The sequence below is a fragment of the Brachionichthys hirsutus genome, chromosome 10 (genome assembly GCF_040956055.1).
Source record: "Brachionichthys hirsutus isolate HB-005 chromosome 10, CSIRO-AGI_Bhir_v1, whole genome shotgun sequence".
NCBI lineage: Eukaryota > Metazoa > Chordata > Actinopteri > Lophiiformes > Brachionichthyidae > Brachionichthys > Brachionichthys hirsutus.
In genome coordinates this window covers 11,705,496-11,727,842 of record NC_090906.1, presented here as the reverse complement: position 1 = coordinate 11,727,842, position 22,347 = coordinate 11,705,496, and the positions used below count along the sequence as shown (strand labels likewise).

Below are 22,347 nucleotides of genomic sequence, written 5' to 3'. Positions count from 1 at the left end.
ACAGGCTATCTATTTGGCAAGCGGACGTGCCGGGACCCCGACCGACGCTCTTCTGTCTTCCTGGCCGGTGTGGAGTCCGTTCCTTACGTGTCAGGCGGTGTTGGATTCTGGGGCATTCCCTCTAAATTCCTTCTCCTCCTTTCTCAACAGCAACGACTCGATTCCTGCATTATCTGCCTCCACAGCTGATCAATAGTTACAGCCGATCAATAGTTAATAGTTATTTTAGACTTATCTGGACCCTTAAAAGGAGCCTTCTTCAAAAAACAGTGCATCATTCACGAACGCAGCCGTAACCAAAGTTGTCTCAGGTGCTCGCTCATGCAAGAGCATGATGGATGGGATGGATGCTGGACGGATGCTGGACGGATGCGGTGCACCCAGCACCTTTGCTCGTTACAACGGGACCCGGAAGCGCGGCCGGTATTCCGATCTACCGCGTTGCGTTATGAAGCGGGGTTGAGGTCGGTAGGGCTGAACGGGGCCTATTGTGCGTTTAGGCGAGGGAGCCACCGGGGCACAAAGGTTTGGGTTACTGGAAGGAGGTTCACCGCAGTGAAAGGGGGGGGGGGGGGCAGGCCAGAGCCGGGCGCCGGTCGTGAGGGTTCACTTAGAGTGGTCCGTTCCAAGGATCGTGTGACTGCTCGGTGGGTTTCCAGTCCGCGACCTTCTTTGTGAAGGTCAGGCTTGATGGCTTCTCCATAACGTGACTCTGGATCCTGTGACCCCGTTCCCACGCAGAAACTTTTGATGCCATTTCTGCCGCTTTCTAAAAAAGCTCAACGATTCCTAAAGCAGGAAAACCTCTCAGGAACGAGCTGCACCGACACTCGGGCGCTCCTCGGCGCCGGGACGCCGGTCCGTTTGGCCGAGGAGGCACTTTCTGTGACTCTTTTTGGGTCGACTCCTCTCGGGCCGACTCCTCTCGGGTCGACTCTTCTCGGGTCGACTCCTCTCTGGTAGACTCCTCTCGGGTCGACTCTTCTCGGGTCGACTCCTCTCGGGCCGACTCCTCTCGGAGCTCATGGATGCTGCAGCGCGATGAGCAGTTTCCTCGTGTTGACCTTGCAGGCCACCGTCCTCGTCTTTGCATCGAAGGTCTCGTTTGCTTCAGAGCCGACTCTTCTTCTTGTCATCCCAGTGACATTTTATGTGTATTGTTTAACAACCAGTCAAGCTCTTTTGGGGACATCCCGTGCAGAGCCAAGAAAAGAGTGCCGTCACTGTTCCTCGTGAATCCAAAGAACCAGGTGCCCATCTTGATCTTTCCCGCTTCTCCATCGTCGACATTTAGAAGACACAAACCGCTTCATCGGGAAGCCGCACCTGACCCCGGCAGGTCATCTGTAACCGCTCACTCTTATTTGTCCGTCTTTGTGCGACGTTCTCTTTCACCGGTTGGTTAAGAGAATGCGTCCATTTACACAACAAGACGTGGGAGGTATAAGAAAAAAGGCTCCGCAGAGACACTCGCTGCTGCTTAATGGGAGCCCGGGGCCTGCCCTCGGCCCAGGAGCCTTTCACACGTCTCTCTGCTCCCTGCCTCTCCAGTTACTTCCACTGTCCTTCTGCAACAAAGACCCAACTGACTGGCCCTCTCCTTCCCAGACGCCATCAGCGTGGATCCACCCGAGATCTCCCCTTGCTATCTCTCTGGCATCTATGGAAATGAAATGTCCCGTATAACCTTGTGAATGAGTCTTTTCCTAATTAAATAAAAAGGGCTTCACATGCTACGCCAAGTGACTCATGTTAATGCTGCAACTCTATACCTGCCACACAACTTGAAAAGCAAAGTTTCCACCTGTGTGCGCCACTGTTTCTTTGGGGGGGGGGGGGGGGGTTATAAAAGCCCCGGAGTGAGACTGTGCTATGCTGAGTTTGTGTGCTAAACTTTATCTTGCAGCTTAGCAACGTTTTTTACCACCAATGAGGCCCAATCCGAAGGGAACCCTTGAAATATTAAGCCCACTCAAATGTAAGCGTCCCCAGAGACGCAGGGGTTGCAGCTTGTCCTCCAGACTTTCCACCGGAGAGACATTTTTACCAGACGCAGGGGACACAGCTTGTCCTCCAGACTTTTTTTTGTCATTTCATACATTTCAGGCGTTAAAGACGGATCCTGCCCAAACGGCTTCGTCCTGCCCGGTTTCTCGCGTTTTAATCATGTCTGGAAGTCGGCTTCCCTCTTCCCTCTATCACCTCTGAATCTCTAACCTCCCTTCTCTAGCCCTTAAATATTCCTCTACTTCCACTCCCTGTCCTCCTCAGATACCGATGCTGCCCCTCCCCTCCCCTCCCCTCTCCTACCCCGCTTCCCCCCCAAAATCTGATCTCCGGTTAAGTTGAACACTATCCCAGGTGAGGTTTGCTCCTGCTTCTTTCGGCAAGTCTCCTTCCACCGCCTCCGCCGGCGCTTTTCAGCCTCCACGACTCTCCTGGAAGGACGTGACCATTTAAACACCCCGACACAAGCCTTGGGATTGTTTTTCCCGGTAATCCTTGTGGGTCTGGAATTTGGCGAGGCGGCTGCTCTTCTCTTTGGGCGCTCTTCCCTTCACATATCTTCTTCTCTTCTTGTCATCACATCATCTCATTTCACCGCCGCCTCTCCCCGGACGGTCCTCAGCTGGATGAGACACGGCCGCGTGGAGGTTGCCAGGTCAGACGTTTTGAGGCGCTCGATGTTCATCTTCTGAAGGCAGGTGAGTGCATCACTTCCTCCTGCCGCTTTTCATCAGCAGGTTCTTTGGTTTAGTTGTGGGGATGTCTTTGTTGGTTAATGCTCTGAAACAACTGATCATTTTGATTAATTATCTATTTTAGGGGGGTCTGAAAGAAAGATTATGGTCAAAATGATATTATCATAAATAGGCTGATTGCTGTATCATCACCCAGGGTTTTGTGAAATATAATATATATATATATTGTATAAATATATTTCTTTCTTTCATACAATTTTTGACCAAGCCCCAAATGGTCATCTTTGACCAAAGGCTAATATGAAGATGGTGAACAATATAAACATATTTAAATTATGTGGTTTCAGGATAAGGAACATGCAGTTTGGGGAATTTTACACATATATTATTCATTTAAAAGTTTCCTTTTGCTCAATGAGACACAAAATCTGTAAGATTTTACTGTTTTCAATGATATCAACAGCTTTGAGTTCAACATGGCCACTCTGTGCAAGGATAATAAGAATTATACATATCGTTATTTATGTTATTGAAGTTTTTTTTGATGAGAAACCCAAACTGCACATAAAATACTGAAACCTGATGCCTCAGCTAGCTCGGAAAGGAGCGAAACATTTGACTTCTGGCTGCCAGACAAGCTAACGGTCCTCGTTGATTCTGAAAACCTTTGAAGCAAATCTACACCTTTTATTTTTTATATACATTTAACATGCATAAGAAACTGTAATGGATCATTTTCATTCATTCATTTTTATTTGGGATGTTGGTTTTATTATATGTCTAACGGGTGCGATCGATGCAGATTGAGAACTTAGCCCACATCCCACAGGGTGACCCGAAAGGGGGCGGTGATGCAAATACCCATTCATGTTTCAATACACTAAATGTACAGTAGTTCATTCTATTTAATTAAATAATTATCCTTAAATGTTATACAATGAACCTAAAATGTGCCGTCTTGGCTATAAGCTCGACTCTGTCAGTGGGGAAACTTGCCAAGTCGTGGACTGAACATCCCCAAAGGGCCACAGCAGGGACCTGAGTGATTCAAACCCACTCAATCAAAGCCATTAGCGCCCGGTGTTGATGCTCCTCTCCACTTTAGCCAACAAGGCTTGGATCGCTTCCAAACACGAGGGGTAATTAGGCCCTAAGCAGCCATAGAGATGCTGAAGGGCCCGTCTGGTCAGGTGCAGGGATTAAAGGCACCGGGTTCCGTAGTCCGGTGCTGCTGCTCACTGGGGACCGGAAGGCAAACGTGATCCTGGGACATTGTTCCAGCGTTCATCAAAAGGGCCTTTTCAGGGCCTCTTGGGGGGGGGGGGGAACTGGGAGGCAGAACTTAAAGAAGTGGTGTGACGTTGTTTTCTGATGCCTTTCTCTTCTCCCTACTTTTGTGTTCCGGTCTTGCTTATGAGAAGTCGGCCCATGACTCACGTCTCGCTTGCGTTTCGGTTAGCTGTGAGACAGATCAGGTGATGGTCGCTCGGTCCAAAGAGGCGTGGAGGAGTAACAAACTGCTGATGATGTCATTTCTCCTCTCCTCTGTCGTCTAGGATGGTCAGGCCAGGCTGTCCAGTCGTTCTGCTCCACCTCTTCGGCGTCTTTGTGCAAACAGGAGGTATGACTCAGTCAAATGCTGAAGGAAAAGGCACAAAAGACAAATTCATTTCTGTTCCCATGTTTGTTTTAAAAGTTTAAATAAAAAAAAATAAAAGCAATCAGTCTTTTTTTAAATGATCTTTTTAGGTAGCAATCAGGATATCTTGTACCCCTATGGACCCGGTCAGAGGGATCTAGAGACCCCGAAGATGGATGATGGAAGTTCCCCCGAAATTACTTTACTCATTAACTTCATCTTTTTCAACGTTCCCTACCGTTCGATCTACGTAAGCGCTCGAATCACAAAGACTTGAACCCGTCGATATCAAAGCCATTCACTGGGGGAAACAAACGTGCATCCATGTCCTCTCTGCAGGTGAACAACAACGGCGTGATCAGCTTCAACGTTCAGGTTAGCCAGTTCACGCCAGAGGCTTTCCCGCTGAGCGACAGCAGGTCATTCATCGCGCCGCTTTGGGCAGATGTGCACAACGGCATCCGTGGAGACGTCTACTACCGAGAGTCCACTGAACCCGAGATTCTGGAAAGAGCAACGCAAGACGTCCGAAAGTACTTCAAGAACATTCCCACCTTCACGGCCACGTGGGCCTTTATTTCAACATGGCACCAAGTCACTTTCTATGGAGGCAGCCAGACAACTCCGGTAAAGATGGACACGTGGCCTTAAATGTCTTCTCGCGGGAGGACAGTGTCACTTAATCCTCAATCTTTGAAGGAATATTTGTTTAAGCACTTGTTTACCGTGTAATCCAATCCGTCCAATCGGCACGTTTGTCTCTACGTCCAGCTTGGAGAGAGTCCCAACATGCTTAGCCTACCTTAGCAGAAAGCTAAAGCTGCACCCCGGCTAGTTTTTTTTTTAGCTTCGTTTGTTCGCAGTTCAAGTCTACGTGCTCTGCTGTTTCCTCGTTGTAAATCTATTTGGATGGTTTTTTATTTGATTGAAAGGTGAACACGTTCCAAACTGTGCTCGTCTCGGACGGTGCGGCGTCCTTCAGTATGTTCAACTACGGGGAAATCACATGGAGCACGGGAACGGCCAGTGGCGGAGACCCGTTAACGGGACTGGGCGGGACAACGGCTCAGGTATTCTCACAATGCGCCTCCGGATCATTTCACAATGTCTTAATCGTGGTAAACGTTTCACCTGGCGCCACACTCACACCTCCCCCCCCCCCCTTTTCAGTCAGGTTTTAATGGCGGAGACATCGGTCACTTTTTCAACCTGCCAGGATCCCGGTCAAACGACGTCGTGAATATTGAGCAGACAACCAACGTGAACGTTCCCGGGCGCTGGTTCTTCCGAGTCGATACCGAGTTGATAGATCCGGCCAATGGCTGCAGCTACAATGGCGAGTTCACAAGTCTCTGTTGCTGAGAAGCCTCGAGTTGCAGAGCTGTCGTCGTAACTTCCTCCCGTTTCCTGCGTCCTCCGCAGGGCGCTTTTACAGACGGGGGGAGATCTTCTGGCTCTCTGACCAGTGCTCGCAGCGATGCCGCTGCCTTGACGTTGACAACGAGGTGCATTGCCTGGAGGCTCCATGCGGGCAGCTGGAGACCTGCGAGCAGCAGGAAGGGGCCTTTTACTGCCAGCCGACCCGCACCAGTACCTGCGTGGTATTTGGCGACCCCCATTACCACACCTTCGACGGCTTCCTCTACCACTTCCAGGGCACGTGCTCCTACCTGCTGGCCCGGCCCTGCTGGGAGGTTGCTGCGCTGCCTTACTTCAGCGTGGAGGCCAAGAATGAGAACCGTGGAACCGCCTCTGTTTCTTGGCTTAGAGACGTCACAGTGGACGTGTACGGCCATCGAGTCACGCTGCCCAAGGGGAGTTCTGGAAGAGTCCAGGTGACGACTGAAAGACGCCTTAATAACAGGACACTCTACATATGCAGTTCTTTTTCCTCATTGGTCTTCTGTCCTTTTCTCTAGGTGGACGGCTTGAGGAAGACTTTGCCCGTCCAGCTCCAGCTCGGCGCCATCAGGGTGTACCAGTCCGGGCTTGCTGTCGCTTTAGAGACAGACTTTGGACTCTTGGTGACCTACGACGGCCAACACTACGCGTCCATTTCCCTGCCGAGCTCCTACTTCAACAATACTTGTGGTCTCTGCGGTAACTACAACGACGACCCCGCTGATGACCCTGTGCTTCCCGACGGCTCTCTGGCGGAGAGCGTGGTGGAGTTAGGAGGCAGCTGGCGGGCAGAGGACACGGACTGGAGGTGCACAGACGGCTGCACCCAAAACTGCACCGTCTGCGACCCGCTCACGGAAGCGTTCTACTTTCGCTCAGACTACTGTGGGCTCGTCAACAGAACGGATGGACCTTTTAGGGATTGCAGAGCCGTGGTGGACCCCACAGCCTTCGTGTACAGCTGCGTGTACGACATGTGCAGCAACAGGGATAACATCACCACGCTCTGCCAGGCCATACAGGCCTATGCCTTGGCCTGCCAGGCCCTCGGCGTCACTATACGAGCCTGGAGGTCGCGCACATTCTGCGGTGAGAGTCGCTTTATTGAGTTGGCGAAGCTTGTTCTGCTTAGATGGGTATATTTGCGTTGTAACATATCTTCTCTTCTATTGGCTCCCAGCTTTGTCATGTCCAGAGTTTAGCCACTATGAAGTGTGCACTAGCGCCTGCCCGGCCTCCTGCTCAGACCTCACCGCGCCACTGTACTGCGCGCACCCTTGCACTGAGGGCTGCCAGTGCGATGAAGGCTACGTGCTCAGCGGCAGCCGTTGCGTGCAGCACGAAGACTGTGGCTGCGAGCTCAACGGCCTCTACTACCCTCTCAATAACACTTTCTGGGCAGGTCCAACTGGCGACGAAGGCGAATGCACCCTCCGCTGCAACTGCGGACCTGCCGGGGAAGTCTCCTGTTTCAACGAGTCTTGTAAGGAGGGTGAAGTGTGTTTGGCGGAGGTAGGGTTGCTTGGTTGCTACCCACAAAGGGAGGCGGTGTGCTCAGTCACCCAGAACTCAGTGGCGTCCACCTTCGACGGCGTCTCCCTGCCGTTCCCAGCTGACAGCTCGTACTACCTTCTGAAGCTGTGCGGTCCAATACCAGCCAACGGCTCGATGGTGGAAGTGAAGATAGGCAGGAGGCTGATGAACAAAGGGCCCTCGTGGAAGAGGCCGGTGGTGGTGACGGTGGCTAACCTCGAAGCTCAGATGGGAGGAGCAGATTTTGATACAGTAAAGGTGAGTCGACAAACCTTTTTTATCCCGTACCTCAATGCAGGAACGGGTTTCATCCCAGCCCATCCTTCCGTCGGTCCAAGCCTCCAATCATTAATGAAACTCTACACATATCATCCAAGCATCAAAGCGACTTGAACACTTTCCTCACAAACCCTTTCATGTCTTTCTTAAACGAAATCCGCCCTCGGTGAGGGACTCCGTTCCTGGCTTTCTTTCCCCTGCCGACTTTTGTATTTGTTTCAGGTGAACGGCGAACCTGTGGGCCTCCCGTACGTCCACCCGACGGAGACGATGATGATCTACAGAGCGCCTGGCAATGTCACGGTGGTGGAGTCCCGTGGCCTGCTCCGAGTCCACTACGCACGCCAGGGTCTCCTCAACATCTCCCTCTCCACCCTCTTCTACAACGCAACTTGCGGCCTATGCGGCCTCTTCAACGGCAACTCGACCGATGACCTCCGTCTTCCCAACGGACGTCTGGCGGAGTCGACGGAACAGTTCACAGAGGCCTGGCAGTCGATTGCCGATGACCTCACCTGTAACGGGGATTGCGACGACCTGTATCGGATGTGCACGGGCCTGCGTGCCTACCAGAGTCCGTGGATGTGCGGCAACATCAACGACCCAGGGAATAGTTCGTTCCTGGCGTGCCACACCGTGGTCAACCCCTCGCCGTTCTTTAGGAACTGCTTGTATAACATGTGCGTGAAGGAGGGGAATCGTTCGGCCTTGTGCTCGTCGCTGCAAGCTTACGCCACTGCCTGTCAAGACGCTCAAGTAGGCCTCGCCTCCTGGAGGAGCAACACCAACTGCCGTGAGTAGAGGAGTCTTCACTGTGAGAGCAAGAGGCTGATATTTAGGTGGAGAATGGAAGGATCCGGATCAGATACAAGACGAGAGACTGCTCGGAAGTCGTCTTGCTTTGACTTAAGTGAGCAAGTTTGTCGACAGTAAATCAAAATGTAGAAAAGTTCTACAGACAGCTCAGACCCCAATTTAGACACTAAATGATTCTGATTAGACGCTCGTAAAAAAGACTGTATATAGAATTTGGAATTACATTTGAATATGAATTAATAGTTCTTCAAGAAAGGCGTTTTTTTATGTCACAGCTGCTTATTTCCATTGATGCCTATTATTTTATGCATTCTGGATCCTTTTTTTCCCCACGTCTGTATATATTCTATTTTATTTCATAGTGGGAAAGAATCCTTTAAAAAAAAAGATAAATAGATCTGGATGATCTCTGATTGTTACTTGGGTCATTCCCAACTTCTTCAAGGAACAATCATCAGTTCAGAAGATTTGAATAACAAGAAAGAAAAGCGCAAATAAAAGCAGCTCCTCTATTTCATCAGATTTTAAAGCACAATATTCTCGCACCAAAGGAACTTTGTGTTCCATCATACCTCTCACCTGCCGTTTCTTACCTCCTTCGTCCATCCCAGCTCTCCCATGTCGGGCCAACAGTCATTTCGAAGAGTGCACCAGCGCCTGCCCGCTCACCTGCACCAACCTGGACGAACCCGAGGAGCCGTGCCCTCTGCCGTGCCAGGAGGGATGTCAGTGCGAGGAAGGCTTTGCGCTGCACGACGGCTTGTGCGTGGCACGCCACGATTGCGGCTGCATGAGCCACGGGCGCCACCTGGCAACCAATCAGACCTTCTGGACGGATTGGGAGTGCCGGGAACGCTGCTACTGCAACGGATCTGACAACAGCGTGTACTGTCAGCCCGCGCCCTGTCAGCTTGAGCAGTACTGCCAGGAGACGGACGGCCTGTATGTCTGTCAGGCGCGCACCGAGACCCTTTGTGTAGCGGCCGGCTATGGGCACTTCCTGCCGTTTGGCGGCGTCCCGTTTGAGCTGCAGAGCTCTTGTCCTCTCAGGATGGTGACCAGCGACTGTGGGAGGGAGAGCAATGACCCCACGGCCATCAGTGGGGCTTCGCCACAGTTTAAATTGGCCGCACGCAATGAGGAACGAGACACCAGCCAAGCTATTTGGGTCAGGGGGTTTGTGCTGGAGGTCTACGAATACGAGATTGAAGTTTCCCGAAGCTATAAAAACACCGTTACGGTGAGTAGACGGATGAGAATGACCCGATGGTATAGCTGAAATGGGCTTTGCAACACGACGTTCGCATCGCGACACAGTTCGGGAAAGGTCGTTGTATCTGTGAAGACGACATTTCGGATCAAGCCGATAGAATGACCAGGCAGAGGGTGAATTCCTTTTGATTGGCTGAAGGTGGATCTAATTTCAATGGTCATCTTTTATCAGGCTGGATTTGGCTCAGACAAAACGGCGTACCTGATCGACATTTGGGTCGGGTTCAAAAACCGACTAAAAGATCTGAGAAATCACACACACACACACACACACACACGCTTTCTTATTCTCTGTTTCAGTCTCTCCTCCACAGTTAAATTATATGAGAGAGACATAGAAGCTCTTTCAGGGAGTCTTAATGATATCACCTGGTTTTCCCCACATACCAGGTGATATCAGGTCATTCGGATTAGAATCGATGACTTGCTGCTTCTGTAGGAATGTGTTTGTGTCCCATAATTAGACCTGCTCTAAGTGGATCCGGCTTTATTGAATCTCTCTTTACGCAGGTGAATAAGGAGCGCCTGTACCTTCCTCTGAAGCTGGGTCCAGCAAAGGTCAACATCTTCACCTTGGGCATGCAGCTGATACTGGAGACAGACTTCGGCCTCAAGGTGGCCTTCGACTGGAACACTCTCCTCCTGGTGACGCTGCCCCGTGACCTCTACAGTACTTCCTGTGGCCTCTGCCATGATATCCCCTTGTTCCCGCCCACCCTTACCTCCACGGATTGGGGCATGGCCTGGGCAGAAAGGGACACCTTCTGCCAGGTGGGATGTGGAGACTCCTGCCCCCACTGTGGCCTTGGGGAGAACGGCGCGCTTCACGATGAACCCCTTAATGTCGGCGATGCTAACGCGAACGCCGGTGCTGACGACGACACAGACGGAGCGACCGCAGGCATGCGCTTCCACATCGGAGACGGACTGTACGTGTTCGTGGAGCCCGAGGCGGTGAGGCTGTGCGGGCTGCTGGCGGATCGCGGAGGTGTGTTTGCACGTTGCCACAGTAAGGTGGCGCCGTCATTCTTTTACCAAAGCTGCCTGCAGGACACCTGCTTGGACCAAGGAGCTCAGGATACCATCTGCAACTGGCTGCAGATTTATGCCAGCACATGCCAGACCCAAGGGGTTCCTGTTACGGGCTGGAGGAGCGACACGCCGTGTGGTGAGTGCAAATCTAATCTCAGGTTCGCCAAGCGCAGGTAGCTTTCACGATTGATTGACCGGCTGACACCTGCCTCCACTCCTAAAAAAAGGGGAACAAGATGTGATCTCAATCACTGAGCTTGAAGTATTTGTTTTTAAAATCATGAAGTCACGGCGATGCGGGCGGGGCCGCTGCTGGTGAAGCTGGCATGTTCTCCTCATGTCTGCATGGGGGAGACCCTTCTCTTCTTCTGTGGCTTCGCTGCAAACTACCGCTGGCCTTTTATACAGTCATCGATGCACTTGTTCATACCTTCGACCCCCCCCCCCACCTTCCCATTTGACCTACGACATGTTTTTGGTCGTGTCGAGGTTTTGACATGAACTAGAGAGGAAGAGCGAGAGGTTGGCACGTGTCGGTGGGGCCGTGAGTGGGAATACCGTTTGAACACGTGCCGAAATGTGGAACTGCTCCTTTAAAAAGCTTCCACAAGGCCCGACTTTTTCCACTTTTTAATCCCAGAGAAATAAAAAGCCTTTCATTCTGAGACATGTGGCGTATGAACACTTTGTTCACGACGATCTTTGCTGACCTGTCTTCCCCCCCCCCCCCCCCAGTCCAGAGCTGCCCCCCAAACAGCCATTACACCAGCTGCGTGCCGGCCTGCCCGCCCCAGTGCGCGCCAGCCCGCGGCCAGAGGGACTGCAGCCAGGACTGCGTGGAGGGCTGCCAGTGCGACCAGGGATACGTCCTCAATGGAAAGAGCTGCATCCTGCCTCAAAACTGCGGCTGCTACACAGACGGCAAGTACTTTGAGGTCAGTCTCAAATCAAGCATTACATTCGATTGAGTCAAAGATGCAAGGAGCTCAAAAGGAGAGTCTGTGTCATCGTTATTAGGATATTATTATATATCATAGTGTCTTAACACTAAACCGGGCTTAGAGGTAGAGAGGAAACGTGACACATTTTGCAATGAAAGGGGAACGAAATAGGATTAAATTAGTTGCAGCTTCTCAGGCTCATTATGCAATTAATTAACATGTAAAAGAAAAAAAGAAAAATGATATGGAAAAACAAAAATAGTTTTTTTTGCCAACTTGTCCTCCAATATAGAGGAAAATAAATAACGGCGACCAATACAAGCCGTGCTTACACGCTGGCATCGTCACATGAAACATTACATTTGGAAAGTTAAACATAATATTTTGTCAATCACGCGAGCAGCGATTTGACGGGCTGCTTCAGCGTCGGCTGTAACTGAAGCTGCTTTCCTTTGCTTCAGCCCAAACAGCTGTTCTGGAACAGCGACTGCACCAAACGCTGCCAGTGCATTGGACGCAACCTGATCCAGTGTGACCCCAGACGCTGCAAGGCAGAGGAAGAGTGCACCCTACGGCACGGCGTCCGGGGCTGCTTCGCCCGGCGCTCCCAGCACTGCGTTGCATCCGGCGGCGGCGTTTTCCGGACCTTCGATGGGGCCTCCCTGCGGCTCCCCGCCTCCTGCTCCTTTGTCCTGTCCACAAACTGTCACAAGCTGCCGGACCTCTCCTTCCAGCTCATCGCTAACTTTGATAAGTGGAGCACGCCCAACCTCACCACCATCTCACACGTCTACCTGTACATCAACGAGGAGAACATTCTCATCTCTGGCAGCACCGTCAAGGTGAGAAAGGTGTCCGGTTTCCGGCTGGTCGGTTTTTGGAGCTCGACTTACAGTAAACGGTCTGTCTTCTTTTTTGTTGACATCATTACAACTTTCTCTCTTTTTTTCTGTACACATTTGTGTACCTCGCATGGATTGCATGGATTACACTGCCGATGATGTGTTCTGAATGCTGTACCCGTACCCGTACTCGTAACCGGACCCGTACCCGTACCTGTACCCGTATCCGTACCAGTACCCGTACTCGGTCCCGTACTCTGTCCCGTACTCGTACCCGGTCCCATACTCGTACCCGTATCCGTACCCGTACCCATATCCGTACCCGTATCCATACCCGTACTCGTATCCGTACCCGTACCCGTACCAGTACCCGTACCCGTCTATAACATGTAGCAAATCCCTCTGAACACGACTGTAAAGAAGGCCTTGGCTGCTTTTGCTGAGGTTTGAGTTGTGTCGGGTTCTTATTTCAGTGTTATTAAGGTTCTATAAGCAGCTTAACTTCCTGTTGGCTGCCTGTCTGCCGGACCATCAAAGAGACCGGACAGCAGATTTCATTCAAATATCCCTTTACTTGCCTGAAGACCAGAAAAAGTTCTCGCTTGTTGAAAGCGCTCCTCCGGTCCCCCCCCCCCCCCCTTCAAACAGGGGGCTAATGAGCCGTGCGTTGCCTGCAGCTTTGGCTCCCGATGAGCCTTCTTGAACAGAGCGAGCTATTTTTTTTTATGAACCTCCATGAGGAAACGAGGGGAAGTGGGTTTCAGGTCACATCCACCAGAACTCTGAGACATTACAGGACCTTTCTTATCGCTTCTGACTCTACTCCCTTTACTTTCATTACTGAGGACATTGGTTAGACTGACCTCCTCCTTCCCAATAACAAGTAAACACACAAGATTCCGTCAGTGTAATATCTTTGGCTTACACTTCTGGAACCACTCCAAGCAGCAAGGCAAGCACGGCGGCCAGAATGAATGTCCTTCATCATGTTTAGTGTCACGAAGTCCTCTGTCCCACGCGCTGACTTTATTCTCCTGATGCCTCTGAAGGTTATAAATAAGAATCTGATCCGATCCCAGATTTCAGAGATGGGACGATCCGAAACGAAAGTACCAGCTTTTGTCAGATCTGAAGTGGGCTTGAATTATTTGAACTAGTATATTTCGTACTTTTGCACCAGGGACATGAATTTAATAAAAAAAACAATTCTTCAAAGCCAAAAGAAACCCATTTCTCCTTGACGCCACAAAATAATAATATTGTTTTTACATTAATTGATCAATATTTGTTTTTACATTAATTGATAAATATTTGTTTTTACACATATTGCATTATTTCACATATATATGTATATATTTAGCACTTTTAGTCACAAGAGGAATTAATGGCGACATTACGACGATGAGAGCAGGAAAGCAGAGAATGAATTCCGTTCACGGGATTGTGTGCCGTGTCGCCGCAGGTCAACGGCACGCCGGTATCGGTCCCGTTTCTCACCGGGCTGATGACGCGTCTGTCCACCTCTGAGGGTTTCATCGTCATCGACACGCCCCAGGCCATCCAGGTTCGCTACAACCACTTTAACACGCTCAGCATCACGATGGGCCAGCGGCTTCAGAACAAGGTGTGTGGCCTCTGTGGCAATTTCAACGGCGACCCCGGCGACGACTACATCACCTCCAGGGGGAAACCAGCCGTCAGTGCGCTGGAGCTGGCCCAGAGCTGGAGGACCAACGGGATGCAGAACAGGTGGGCGGGGCATGCAGGTGCACGCAGAATATATATATATATGCTTTTAGAGACGGCTCTTTCGGAGATCACCCCTAAAATGCGACATCGAAACGTCTCATTTCTCTAGCTGTGATGAAACGCAGTACGTGGCTCTGGCTCAGTCCTGCGACAACACGGCGGTGGTGGCGCTGCAAGGGGAAGACGCCTGCCAGAAGCTCACCCAGCTGAAGGGCTTCTTCCAGCCGTGCCACGGCCTCCTGGACCCCCGGCCCTTCTACCAGTCCTGCTACCTGGACGGCTGCTATAATCACCGCGGGGCCCAGGTGTGCGGCTCCCTGGCAGCCTACGCCGAGGCCTGCCGCTCCCTGGGGACCCTCACCACCAAGTGGATCGCCCAAGAGAACTGCTGTAAGGGCACCGCGAGCCCCCCCTCCCGGCAGGGAGCCTCGTGCTCGCTGCGCTTCCCGCCACATTCTCAAAGCTGTTTTAAACATGTTCCGCTGATTCGATGTCCGTCATGGAAGAATGTGTGTGAGGACCCTGAGGGCGTGTCCTAATCAGGCTGGGTGTGACAGCTAACATTGTGTGTGGACCTGTCTTTAGCAGAATGGATCTATGACCCCTGCGCAGGAGAGATTTGCACAAACTTCACCTGTGAGCTGGAGAACGGAGGCGACCTGTGCGGCTGCCCGGAGTTACCCGCCGGCATCGGAGGTGAGCGCTTGGAAAGAGAGCGTAGACCCCTCCCCCCCCCCAAGCAGCTCATTCCCCTCCTAATTGGATTTTCTCTGTGTGCCTCTGGCAGCAGATGATGACATCATCCAGGCGGAGGTGACCTGTAAACATGCCCAGATGGAGGTTTCCATCTCTAAGTGTAAACTCTTCCAGCTGGGCTTTGAACGGGAGGACGTCCGGATCAACGACGGCCACTGCTCAGGCATCGAGGGGGAGGACTTCATCTCCTTCCGCATCAACAACACCAAGGGCCACTGCGGCTCCATCGTGCAGGTCGGGCCCCGTTCACGCTCCTTTGGACAGTGCGCCTTGGCTGGGTTACCCGTAGCTATTACCGGTACCTCTGTCCTTTGTACTCTGCCTCCAGTCTAAACTAGGATAAACGCCGTGTCCTAAATTTGTTGCAGTCAAATATAAATTTGCTTTCTTTTTGAGAATGAGATGGATTTCTCTAGTAGGAAGGCAGGACTTCATTAGCCTAGCGTAGCTAAAGACTGGAAAATAAGGGGAACTGCTCTGCTTTGTCCAAAACGGAGAAAAAAAAACACGTCTTCCCCTTGTACTTATATTCCTTTAGAACAAAGTTTTTACTTCCTCTAATGATGTTCCCATCTAAACACTTCGACTTATCTTTCCTTCTGTGTTTCTGGTCGGGCAGTCGAATGGCACCCACATCATGTATAAGAACACCGTGTGGATAGAGAGCGTGAACAACACCGGGAACGTCATCACCAGAGACAAGAACATCAACGTGGAGTTTTCCTGCGCCTACGAGCTGGACCTGAAGATCTCGCTGGAGACGGTGCTGAAGCCCATGCTCAGGTTGGATCTACCAGCTCTGGAGAAATACTCTGTTCCACGTAAAAGTACTGAAGATAAAAGATACTACAATGAAGTATGAAAGTCAAATCAAACATTAAATAAAACCAGAGCGCAGACCTGCCCTGCGATGAACTGGCGGCTTGTCCAGGGTGTCCCCCGCCTCTCGCCCGTTGACTGCTGGGATTGGCTCCAGCTCGGCCCGCGACCCGATAACGGATTAAGCGGTTAGAACATGAATGATGAGAGCGCAGACCTCCACCAAGCAGCTCATTCCACCTCCTAACTGGATTCACACCGTCCACACGGTGATCTGGATCATCATCCAAAGGTTCTAGATTGTTCTTGGTGTCTTTATACACCAACCATGAAAAGTAAAAGTGAATCAGAGTTTATGTGTATTTTTTTTTACTGATTTTTGAATCCATAAATGGAGTTTTAATGTTAAAATTAAAAAAAAGAATTCCTGGCCTCATTCTGGATCTGATCCAGAAGACATTCTGCATGATAGTTTATGTCTGGATTTTTGTTGTTGTCGTATCCAGACTGGTATCCGGATCGCTCTTGGCATTAAATGAGATCTGACAACAATCAAAGCGTTGTCAAAAACGTAGCCTCCTTGGAGGAGGTAACGATAATAAGTGTCTCCGTTTCTCCTTCTCCAGCGTGATCAACCTCACCTTGCCGACCCAGGAGGGGAACTTCATCACCAAGATGGCGCTCTACAAGAACTCCTCGTACCGCAACCCTTACCGGGAGGGGGAGGTGGTGCTCAGCACGCGAGACACTCTGTTCGTGGGCGTGTTTGTGGAAGGGGCGGATGAAAACCAGCTCATCCTCATCGTGAACATGTGCTGGGCCACGCCCTCCCGCTACAGCAGCGACCGACTCCGCTACATCATCATCGAGCGCGGGTAGGCTGAACATCGGCGCCGCCCGTCTTCACATCTCGACGAGGCGGGTACTTTTGTGTCAAAGGCCCAACACAGGTCTAAAATCCAAAATCCAAAAAAGGGGAGGGGCATGTGCCAGGCAAGAACAAATTAAAATCAGCGTGTGTGGATGAAATTGGATGTAGGTGATGCATCTTCTTATCTAATGCAATAAACCTGCTCGTATGGCTAAAGCTAAAGCTAAATCATACGCCGGACCTGGACGAGGTAGCGGCTGCTGTCATGAGGATGGCGCCGGTTGAGGATGAGGTCTACGCCAAATCGACCTCCTGCGTGTTCCAACCACACCCGTAAGCACCTCCCATATCCGTCTGTCTCACTCGAGGTGCCCGAACATCAAGGACAACACCATCGGCATGGCGGAGAACGGCGTGTCTCTCACCTGCCGCTTCCACGTCACCGTCTTCAAGTTCATCGGGGATTATGACGAGGTGCACCTCCACTGCGACGTGTCTCTGTGCGACTCTGAGACAAACGCCTGCAAAGTGGTGAGAAAAAAAAACCACAAACCGCTCACGCTGATCAAATAGCAGCAGAAACATCCTCCGCTGCGTTAATGCGTGCGCTCTGTGCAAATCAGAACTGTCCACACAGGAGGCGGATGTACTCGCAGGAGGGCGAGCACAAACAGCACATCCTGACAGTCGGACCAATCAGAAGGAGAGGTGAGCAAGGTCTCAGATAACAGCTGGGACAGACAAAGCTGACCTACTCTGATTAGAGATAGAAACAACAACAACAACAACAACAACAACAACACAATTTATCCCATCTTAACGTTTTTTTTTTGGCGCCTTCTCCTTTAGAGTCCGACTGGTGCGGGGAGGACAATGGCGGCTGTGAACAGATCTGCACCAGTAGGACAACCGGGCCGATCTGCAGCTGCGTGACCGGGACGCTCCAAAGAGACGGGAAAAGCTGCCGTGGTGAGAAAAACGGACATCGGTAGATAAAACCCAAAATACAAGAGGAGATTCTAAAGGGAATCTTTTAAAACTTGCCTTGAACTACGTGATCTGATCCGAGCTGCTTTACAGAATCTGAAATTAGACCCCTGAGGCTCATATATTCTGTCCAGGGAACGGCGCGACCGCAGCGCTTTGTGATAAGTGATTGGGGGCATGATAAATATCGGCGATAGCGGTTGCACCTCATCGGCGTCCGTCTATGCGACCTACAACGTCATGCATTTTGTTTTATTACTAATTTAGCCTCAATACGGTATCAAAATATGGATTAGAGCTGTGATCCTCCGCCGTCTTGGATCGACACCGTATCGTGGTGATGTCGTCTCACATTTATAAATCAATAAAGTTTATCTTGTCCTTTGTTTCTTTTCTTCTCTCAGCTGTGAGCTCGAGCTCCAACCCGGCAGCCGTGACGTCTCTGCTGAGCGTCTGCACGGCGATCTCCGTGTTGCTGCCTCGGGCCCGCATCCCCGTCTCCTAACGCCAGAGACAAAAGACAAAAAGCGGAAAAAGACTTGAAGACGCACGAGGCGTCAGCATCGGTTAGCCGGTACCGATTAGCCTGCGTATCAGTCAGAGCATGTAGAACAGAATAAAGCTCACCTGAGACTAACTCAAGGACAAAAGTAGGCCAGCTTCTGAGACATGTGGACATTTCATCCGACACCTCGCCCCTGTGTCCGTCCTCGTCCCCGCCTCCTCTCACAATCGCTCCACCGCGGCCTTATGGGACGGCTCTCCTGCCACCTCATGCAGGAAATTTAGGAATGCACTAATAGCATGAATATTGAGTTTAAGATATATTCAAGTTATTTACACAAAGAACATATTGTATGAATGCCCAAAGCACGATCGCTGCATGGGCTCTGCTCGGGGCGGGAGGGGCGGGGGGTCAAAGCAAGCGATGATGAATGAAGTATTTATGCTCCAGGTGAAATGAACACGCGTATGCTTTTAACTCATAGACTAGAATCAGTTGTGCCATTTAAATATTCCCTCTCTCTCTTAATCAGTTGCAGCAATGTGACTCTCCTGCTGATAATATCGACGGATCAATCTTTATGAACAACAGTTTTAGCGGGGGGGACACACCGTTTCACTGTCAATAGCATCGAGTCCCTGCTCCATGCTTTATATCTGGCACCTCATGTCAATAAATGTCACCACTTAACTTATGTGTATCCCGTCAGTGTGTTTTTCTACTTTCCGTGTACAAATGTACAGTCCTTGTCAGTTTTACGGAATATGTCATGACCTTGTCTTTAAATAATCTTTTTGATAAAACATGATCAGAAGTTGTTTCATTCTTGGAGAGCGTGACGACTGTGACCTTTAATAAATGAAGAAGTTCTCAAAGCTGCTGTGAGTCACGTTTCTTTGTGTGCAGCCAATAAAAACCGATTAATCAGCAACAAGCTTTCACTAAACAGGGAGGGGCCAATGAGGACTGCCCCCCCCGATTCAAATATATATTACATACATGGAATGTATATGCAACTGTTTTGGGAGGAACCAAGCTCTTTAGAGGGGAATAGTGTGTTATCCCATTAAGAGTTCAACATTATTTAATGATCAATTGTTATATTAGCGTATGTTAAAGTAATGTTGCACTAAACACACACAAAAAAGCACTTTGATTTGCATTCCAGCCAAACTCCCTTCTGTCCTCTTGCAGTGTGGGCGATGCGAGGTAAACGTGGATCGTTTCAGCCGTCTCCTAGCAACAGGCGGTTCCAATGGACGGAATGTTTTATTCTCTCCACGCCTCTTGATTGTGTTCAGCTACGTTGGAGTTGCATCGTTTATTTGAGTGCATCCTTAAAGGCGTTGGATAAAAGGAGGACGTGGAACTTGTGCAAGAAAGAAATATTTATTTAATAAACATTTAATAAAAATGTTATTTATTAGTGCATCATTATTTTGTACTTGAAAGTGTTTCTTTATGGGTTTTATGCACTGACACTGTAAATGTAATGTAAAAAAAAAAGAATTATGTTGAAGACTAGAGACAGATGTTTTTATTGTCTCACGTTTGTGATAGCAAATATCATAAAAACCATCGTAAAAGGGGTTAATAGAGCAACGAAGCTGAGTCAGCGTGGAGTTTCTCTTTATTCGCGTGATGACATGAAAGCCTTCCTGAGGCCCCCTTCCAGGCCGGAGACACGGAGTCTCGGCAAACCTGTTCAAAAATCAAATTAAACAAGTACGTTATGATGTCATGAACATAACATTCACATTTTAACTCCATTCGATTTATATTGAGGCAAAATCATTCATGATGCTTTTGTAGAACTCGCTAATGTTTTAAGCGTTGACGTTCCACAAATTGATTCGATTATAAGTGTACGTCAGCTTTAGGCATCTTCTAGTGGCTAGTAGTAAATACTAGCATTATGCTAATGGGGAAAGCTCTGCATTTCACTACAGATGTTATAAAAAGGAGTAGAAACAAACAACAACAATAAACAAAGGTCATATGTGGAGTAAAGGATGTTAAATGTCTAATACTTCCGTTTAGTTTTTCTTACGCGTATTACAAAGACCAACCCAATTCAGCCCTTCACCAAACCAAGCGACTGAAACTAGCCAATCAAAAGCCCCAGAACCCTGGGGCCGTTCTGTTGGGGAGTTTGCGCGTTCTCCACACATGACTGCCCCTGGGTACTCCGGGTTCCTCCTACAGCCCAAAAGGTATGTGGTGCACCAGTGAGCTGGTGACCTGTCCAGGGTGTACCTGCCCTAATATCAGCTGGGACAAGCAGAAATAGGAAGAAAGGAACTACACAACCCCCCCCCCCCCCCCCCCCCCCAACTCCAGCTCCCCCGCAACCCTACAAAGGATGAGACATTACAGAAAATGAACAAATGTACACAATAAAAAATAAATAAATACATTCAGAATTCAAACATCAAGGATTTACTTATGAATGAATTTAATAAAATAGACAGATAATTCCAGTTAGGCTGGTCAAAAGAGGCAATTATTACAGCCCTATTGTATCTAATCAGACGTTGTACAATCAGCCCGGCTTAAACCAGATTATTAAAACTCATTATTGTGAAACTAGTGTCTGCAGAGAACAGGCTGACCCAGCTGGTCCTGAGAGTTTGACTGGCTTCAGTGCCGTTCCTATAGAGAGCAGTCAGGCCACTGATTATTTATATGCCCTTTAATTGTAATGTAGGGTTCTAAAACCGTTCAGGTGAGGTTATGCAATAAAGCATTTGTCGTCAATTTTGTAATATTTGAACAACTCTTTGGTGTTTAGTTTGAGAATTCAGTGTCCCCAGAGGATGAAATATATTATGCTACGTGGTGAGCAGACCGTTTATCTCATCATCAGGAGGTTTGTGGCTTACCTCGTGCTATCATAAACATCTTAGCATTAGCCTGCATATATCGGCATTTACCTATAGCATTTAGCCAGTGATCCGAAAATCCAGTGTGTTCCAGGTGGGGCTTTAGTCTGAGTTATCCTTTATCCTTTGTACATGTTGGTGGTTAATTATGAGCTTTATAGAAAGATCAGATAAGGGTTCTGTTTGAGGTGTTCCCTCACTGACGCATTTTTTGTGTGTTACTTGTTCAGATGAACAAAAATCAAATCATCACTTCAGAATCTAATCAGTAAATTGAGTGTTTCTGACCACATGGAAGAAACCCCATTTAATTTGAAATTATATACAACCTGTAAATGAAAAACAACAACAACATCACAGTGATTATTCTATTTAAAAAGACTAAACCTGGCTCAATCAACATATTAAATACTCTGCTACATCTCCATGATTACAAAATTCATGAGCTGTGCTTATGCATCCGCCTTAGTGGATGCATAAGGTTGAAGGTTTACAAGGCTGCTATCAAGCTTCTTATCGCAGTGATTTCTTTGTAAATCAGAACCACAGTCCAAAGCTCAAACGCAAGGTCAGCGAGCTGCTGCGCTAAGGGCTGAGATTCCGGGGGGGGGGGGGGGGGGGGGGGGGGGGTAAATAACATTACAAAAGCTTTAATTGTAATTAAAATAATTACTTTCCAAACACAAGAGACATCTGCATGTTCTTATCCATGCGAGTATTCAGTTTTTAACAAACTTCTGAAAGAATTGTGACTATAGAAAAACAAATCAAGCTGTGCTTATGTGGTCCGTCAGCTACATAAGCTTTATAAACTATTTCTACATGATCATATGCTGACTGAAGAGGTGTGTAAACTCAAATGCTAAACTTTCCATTTTATTTCTTGTGTTTGGTTGTATTTTAACAAAAAAAATGTCTCTATTGTGCCTATATTTTATTTATTTCTATTGATACATATATGTATTTTTTATTTATTTATGTAGATTTGTTTTATTTTCCTACTATTGAGAACCATTTCGCTGTCTTTAGCAGCGACGGTAGCCTTGTCACTGATATTTCCTGCAGCCCTGAAGGCGGCGTCGGCGCTCACACAGTGGGGAGGAAGGGGCGTTTACGGCGCGCAGTAAAAACTCAGGCGCCGAGCGGCTCGCTGCAGAAGCAGCAGGACGCGGACTCGGTTGTTGACCTCAGCCCGTCGGCGGGCTTCGACTGCGTCCGTCCGCTTTACAACGGAACCGACATGCCGTCTCAGAGACACTCCTATACGGTGACAATACCGGAGGAACCGGCCGCTCTCCCCCTCGATAAGTACGGCCTGCAG

General features: G+C 49.3%; 1 protein-coding gene across 1 annotated transcript; it reads left to right on the top strand.

Annotated features, from left to right (window-relative positions):
• Window positions 1-4,259: 4,259 nt before the first annotated feature.
• tecta (tectorin alpha) lies at window positions 4,260-18,144 on the top strand. Its single transcript, XM_068744388.1, has 23 exons — window positions 4,260-4,323; window positions 4,452-4,591; window positions 4,681-4,968; window positions 5,274-5,411; window positions 5,512-5,677; window positions 5,764-6,176; window positions 6,261-6,831; window positions 6,923-7,533; window positions 7,777-8,347; window positions 8,982-9,610; window positions 10,153-10,810; window positions 11,410-11,609; window positions 12,077-12,457; window positions 13,920-14,206; window positions 14,316-14,596; window positions 14,792-14,902; window positions 14,994-15,196; window positions 15,582-15,745; window positions 16,408-16,656; window positions 17,021-17,183; window positions 17,276-17,360; window positions 17,502-17,621; window positions 18,044-18,144. The coding sequence occupies exons 1-23, from the start codon at window positions 4,260-4,262 to the stop codon at window positions 18,142-18,144; spliced, it is 6,594 nt and encodes a 2,197-aa protein (XP_068600489.1).
• The last annotated feature ends 4,203 nt before the right edge of the window (window positions 18,145-22,347 follow it).

Coding starts and splice junctions, on each gene's coding strand:
- tecta (XM_068744388.1), top strand. CDS start 4,260: ATGGTCAGGCCAGGCTGTCCAGTCGTTCTGCTCCACCTCTTCGGCGTC. Junction 5,678..5,763: donor CAATGGCTGCAGCTACAATG/GCGAGTTCACAA, acceptor CGTCCTCCGCAG/GGCGCTTTTACAGACGGGGG. Junction 17,184..17,275: donor AGACAAACGCCTGCAAAGTG/GTGAGAAAAAAA, acceptor TGTGCAAATCAG/AACTGTCCACACAGGAGGCG.